General features: G+C 32.7%; 1 protein-coding gene across 1 annotated transcript; it reads right to left on the reverse strand.

Moving 5' to 3' along the window:
- Window positions 1-258: 258 nt before the first annotated feature.
- LOC114288307 (protein FAR1-RELATED SEQUENCE 5-like) lies at window positions 259-3,698 on the reverse strand. Its single transcript, XM_082889920.1, has 4 exons — window positions 3,606-3,698; window positions 2,148-2,339; window positions 785-2,047; window positions 259-432 (listed from the first exon to the last, which is right to left on the reverse strand). The coding sequence occupies exons 1-4, from the start codon at window positions 3,696-3,698 to the stop codon at window positions 259-261; spliced, it is 1,722 nt and encodes a 573-aa protein (XP_082746046.1).
- Window positions 3,699-6,457: the final 2,759 nt, after the last annotated feature.

A 6,457-nucleotide genomic window follows, 5' to 3' on the forward strand; every position in this document is an offset into this window, starting at 1 on the left:
CCTAATCACCAACCACTCCAAAATATTGACTAAAACAAATATTATGTGATCCTCACGAAAATAATAAGAACTTTATATATGCATACACATGAACAAAAGAACATTGTTCCCAAACATTAAAAATACTTGAAAAAGATGTCCATAACAAATATTCAATTCCCACCAAACATTAAAAATACATACAGAAGATGTCCATGAAAAATATCCAAATCCCACCAAACATAAAAAAATACACCCAAATCCACAAATATAATAAGATCATCGTTCGATGCAAGCCTTCCAAGGATGTCCATCCATATGACTGTCAGCAGCACTATGTGAGGCTTGTGACAGTTGGACACTAGTACCTCGAAGCAACTCCTGAAATGATGTGGGAGTGGGATACACTAAAGGCATTGAATGAGGCAGCATTGACTGAGGCGTGTTATTTCCCTGCAATAGTGGTACATTTATTAAAATATTTATAGAATCTATACTACCATTTCAATGTAAAGTATGTAAACAATTACAACTCACATCATATGTAGGATACATGACATCATGAACACTTGTACGACCCATGGCAAAGGGAGGTTGAGATTAGGATTCAGGTCGAGATTGGGATTGACATTTAGTCCATCGTTTCAATATGTATTGTGCAGGAAGATCCTTTGCATTAAATATATCTCTAAGCACCTTCAAACAATGTCGACACACTATGCCCTTGACTTCAAATTTCTTACAACTACAACTCAAACAACCATGTGTATCCATTATCACATTCTTATCTTTTTTTCCCATCTACCATTGTTTGAATTGTGAATATGGTACTCTCACCATCATTGCGAGTGCCTACAATGGATGCTTTAATGGACTGCACATACTCATTTTGGAATTCCTCAAAAATTGTTTTCGTGTAAATATCTGCCATTTGCTTTAACATCAAAGTTGGAATGGAAACCCTTGGCAATTTTTGGGACAAATTATATTCGGCTTCCAATTCTTTATACCTCTTGTCATAGAGCACCCTCTCAAAATGCGTGAAAAATTCCATCAAGTTATGATCATAATTGATATAATCCTTCAAACATGCATTGAATGATTCACTTAGTTGAGTAGTGCTCATTCCAGCTGCCCAAGAATTCATAATATATGGCCATCCCCATTTGTCCTTCACACCAAAAGTTTGTTTTAACCAATGATTGTTGTGTGCATCATACGTATCAAGCATTTGGTCCCATTGTATTTTGAATTCTTCTTCATTATCAATTTCATGCATAAATTTTGAAAACACACCCTTCACCCCTACATCTCCAAAAAGAGAACTTACATGCTTCACAGCATTTTGCATCAAATGCCATGTGCAAAGTCGGTGGTTTGTATTAGGCATGACAATTGGAATGGCCTTAGCCATCGCAACATCTTGATCTGTGAAAATAGTTTTTGGAGCTTTGTTTAACATTGCCTCCAAAAAAATCTGAAATAACCATGTGAATGATTCGGCAGTCTCATCATACATCAACGCTACACTGAATATAACTGTTTCTCGATGATGATTAAATCCAACAAAGGTCCCAAAAGGTCTATGCTCATTATTTAATTTGTAAGTAGTGTCAAAGGTCACTACATCACCAAATTGAGCATAGTCCATTATCATTTGAGCATTGGCCCAAAATATATTAGTTATCTGCTCTTCACAATCTAATTGGACTGCATAATAAAAGGATGGATTTTCCATAGTTTTCTTACGAAAGTATTGCAACACACTACCCGCTTCTCCATATTCCAAATCTTTTTGTCTCTTCGATCTCAAATAATTTTTTTGGTCCAATTTGGTGAAGCCAAGTGATGCTCTTCCACCAGATTCCTTACCCAATAGCTCATAAGCAGACCTAAGAGGAATTTCAGATTCTGAAGCTAATTCTACTTCAATTGCTTGGGTGGTAGATATTTTTCTTTGGGATGACAACATATGAATGCACTCTTGACGCACAAGCTCATGATTATGATGCTCAACAAAATCAATTGCAACATATTTTCCTAAATTTCTATCTAACTTGATACTCAACTGGGCAGTGGGCACCACAACCACATCTCACCTCTTGTCTCGGAAATTTGACTAGTGGATCTCGCTTGTCAATACCCCAACTTCTCTCTTTAGAACATACAAAAGTCCGTGAAGTTAGTTCCTTAGTTTGTTTGTTCTTGTGTGCATACGACTTCCTAATACTAAAGCCCATCTTTTCACCATAGTTATTGTAAAACTCATACGCAGCTTGTTTAGAGTCAAATGGCATGCCTAATTTTGGCTTCCAACCATAACTACCCAACTCATCAACAACATTATTTTCTTCCATTACCTACAATTGAGTACCATACAACTAATAAAATAAGCTAATTCCCAAAAATTGATGGATAGGATTTTTTAGAAGCGGGCCTACAAATAAAGCAAAAGATTATGTAACTTTATTTGCAAGAAACAATTCAGAAGAAATGGGACGAAACAAAAGAATAAACTGATGTACTACTTTTCATGGTCCACTAGTGGAACTCTAGGCTTGACATTGAGTCTGTTAAGATTACATCAGTTCATCCAGTATTATGATAACAAAATCAGGTGAAGTCAAAGTTCGTGATTTTGAAAATTATCAAACCTACAAAATCTTGATATGTTGGATTGAGTTTTTGCTTCAATTGCCTTTTATTATTCATAATTTCCTTGGATTGTTTTTAGCAATTCATTAGAGTTAGGAACTTGATTTAATGACTACAAATTTGATTTGTCCCACTATGCTGATTCCTAGAGAATTTTCTTGGCCTACGGGTTTGTGTACATATAAAACAGCTGGTTCCAGTTATAATTTTCATACCACCTATGCTGGCCTTTGTTGAAATTTGTCATTAAAGTTGAGGAACTGTGTAGTTATTTTGTTTTTGTCTTGTGTTTGTAGCCACATTCTCATAATTGACACTCAAGCATATCAAAAGAGTTCATCAGAAATAGAGCTGAAGCATAGTCAAACAGAGCTGAAGCATATCACAAATTTATTTGAATATTATTACATTTTAGTTCATCAGAAATTTATTTGAATATTATTACAAAGCTGAAGCTCATCAGAAACACTCAAGCCATTTATTTGAATATTATTACATTTTAGTTCAGTTTTACTTTGTATAACAGAGCTCAAGCATAATTAATATATTATTTGAATATTATTAATAAATCCTACCCAACTCTTGAGCATAATTAATAAACTTATTCCACAAATCAAAATGTTAATTGAATATTATTATAGTATTAAAATAATGGAGTATATGCATAATTATATATATATATATATACTTGAGCTCTGTTTTTTTCGGTGGATAACTGTGCAAGTAGTGTTTGGTTTATTTTTTTTTAGGCTTAATTCAAATGGGAAATCACAATATAATCAAACAATACCCATGAATGGCGATCACAAATAACATAGAAATGCACACATAGCTTCGGAAATCTCATAAATTTCCGACAACAAAGATAGATATATAGATATATATATATATATGTACATATCAGCGATAAAAATCTGAAATGATGATCGTGATTAATGAAATGGGCTGTTATTTTCTGTTGCTTATTTTACCTCGTCATCGCCGTGATATCGCCTCGCCGTGCCGTCGCCTCCCTTCGTCATTCTCCATTCTTCGCCATAGCCGTCGTCTCCTCTCTCCGCCATCCTTTGTCCTTCGTCCTTCGCCGTTGCGTCCCTCCACCATCCTTCGTCCTTCGCGGTAGCTGTCGCCCTCAGCAAAACGCCCGTCTACCATCTCTCTCTCTTTCTCTCTTCGTCTACCGTCTCTCTCTCAGTTCGTTAGGGCTAAACAAAACAAAACATAGAGCTGCTGGGCCTGGGTGAAGATGAAAGAAGCGGGAAATTCAATTTTTGATGAAGCAATTAAAAAATAATAATAATAACAACTAACCAAAACGACGTCGTTTTGCAGAGGACGGCAGGGAAGACCACAGGAAAGGGCGATCGAAGATCCGAATTCTTCAACATAGGCCCACAATTTTAAACTCATAAATTTACTTACAATGATGTGACATTGGAGTTGGACTTTTATTATTGTCATTCTCTTTCATACCTTTCAACATAGACCCACAATTCTAAATTCATAAATTTACTTACAATGATGTGACACGGGAGTTGGACCTTTATTATTAGATATATAATAAATTAAAATTGACGCCTATCCTACTACATCATTATATGTTAAATTATAAGAGATTTTTGTAGGGCTCAAAGATTTTCTTATGTTGATTAACTTCAATAATGTTCAATGACTTGCGAGAAGGTCTCGTTTATCAATAAATTAAAATAATTAAAAAGCTAAAATATTATTATATGTTATCAAATCATTTTCTTTAATTTTTTCATAAACAGTAAAAAAAAAACTAACATCCAGTGTGATGCATTTACACTTGATAATTGATGAGATGAATGCATGAGATTGAGATGACCCTAACTCAGAATTCATTGCGAGTCAAAGCCAATACTAAACATTATTGTTGAAAATATTTCACCTACTTTTTATATTTAATAATTTCAATTTGTTGGACTATAGGTTATTTTAAAAAGTAGGTTAAAATTTTTTTTGACTCTTTTAAAAAAAATATGTAAAAAGAAAAAAAGAAAAAAAAAGTGATATAATTCAAAAAAAAGATTAAAAGTCAAAGAAATTAACTTTTAGGCCAAGTTTGGGTAGTTTAAAAAAAGCTAAAAAGTCAAAAAGTTACTCAAAAAGTTAAAAAGTCATCACTATTCACCAAAAGTCAACAATTACGGCTGCACAATTTCCAATTCTAATTTTCTCCTACAAACTAATTTTTACAATTTTTTATTACACATTTTTCCATAAAAAGTCAAAAAGTTAACCCAAACATTCATATTTTCAACCTCAACTTTTTAATCTAAAAAGACAAAAAGTACACTTATTTAGTCTTCCCAAACTTGACCTTAATCTCTTCCCAAAACGGCCATATGCATGTCTCTATTCGTTTTACTAGTATGATTCTTTTTCTCACATCATGCATAAGACATGTTATACAAATCTGTACCATTTTATCTCTCCATATGTACACACATGTATATATATAAACACACAAACAAGTAGCAAATATCTACTTGCCAACTGTTTAAAAAAATAAATAAATTAAAAATTAAAAAAGAAATCTACATGCCAAAATTACTAGGAAATCAAATTAAAAATTCTAGAATGAAACAGAATAAAAAATGACAAAACAGTGAAATTGAGAAATAAAAAAACTGAACACAACTTTAATAATTGAGATCATTCATCTTCTAAGTCATTCATACAATATGAGCATGGGATTAAAAAGTCTCGTTTGAGATGAGTGTTTTTGTCTTTTTTGACTTTTGTAAGATAAAAAATATAATAATTATGGTTTGGATGTGACATTTTGTCTTGACTTTTTAGTCTATTTTATTTTTTGTGTGTGACTATTTTAGCCAAAAAGCTCCAAACTTTTTCTTCCCAAACAAACCCAAAATAAAAATTTGATTTAATAATTATAATTATTTGATTTTATCATAATTGTTTCATTGAATGTTTTCATAATTATACTTGTTATCTATTTGTTTAATGATAAATTGTGTGACTAAAATTATTCATTCAATCATTTAAATAATCTACAAACTTAGGCCTCGTTTGGAAACAGGCTAATTTAGTAACTTTTTGGCTATTTGGCTAAAATATGAGCTAAAAAAAACTAGTATGTTTGGGATGACTTTTTGACTTTTTACGAAAAGATGTGCAAAAAGTAAAGAGAAAAGAGAATCTTTGACTTTTTTGTATGAGTTGTTGGTTTTTTGACTAATGTAATAACTTTTTGACTTTTTAATTAAAAATGAGGGTTCCTAAACGAGCCCTTAGTCCTATAAAATAAAAGGACCAAATCATAAAAGTAGACCCTACAAGCCCAAATAAACCAATAATATGACCCAATCCATTAATATAGATTATCTCTAATGTTTGTTTTGGTAAGTGTGGGAGATTCTATTTTTACATTCCATATTATTTGTGGTTATTTGGAATATGCTATATAAGTGTACTTTTTATTTGTTGACTAAAAAAATATTGAAAAACAAAATGTATATTTGGGATAATTTTTTGAATTTTCATAAAAATGTGTTATAAAATATTACAAAAAGAACCGAAATTACCATTTTACCCTTACTTTTTCACCTCTGACACATGTTACAGTTAGGGGTGAGCAGCGGATATATTGATCTGTCAAAACCGACCGAACCGAACCGATCCGCCGCATTTTGGACGGATGCGTAATGACGAGCGGACGGTTGCAGATTGATTTTCTCCAATCCGCCAATTTGACGGACGGATGGCGGGTTTGAGATTCCTTTGGGTGCAACCGAACCGTCAAACCGCGAACACCCCTAGTAATTTATAAGACTTT

The sequence above is a fragment of the Camellia sinensis genome, chromosome 10, assembly GCF_055761805.1.
Source record: "Camellia sinensis isolate YWXY chromosome 10, ASM5576180v1, whole genome shotgun sequence".
Lineage (NCBI taxonomy): Eukaryota > Viridiplantae > Streptophyta > Magnoliopsida > Ericales > Theaceae > Camellia > Camellia sinensis.

Coding starts and splice junctions, on each gene's coding strand:
- LOC114288307 (XM_082889920.1), bottom strand. CDS start 3,698: ATGGCGGAGAGAGGAGACGACGGCTATGGCGAAGAATGGAGAATGACG. Junction 2,340..3,605: donor GATATCACGGCGATGACGAG/GTAAAATAAGCA, acceptor ACTCAATTGTAG/GTAATGGAAGAAAATAATGT. Junction 433..784: donor TATTCACAATTCAAACAATG/GTAGATGGGAAA, acceptor CCACTATTGCAG/GGAAATAACACGCCTCAGTC.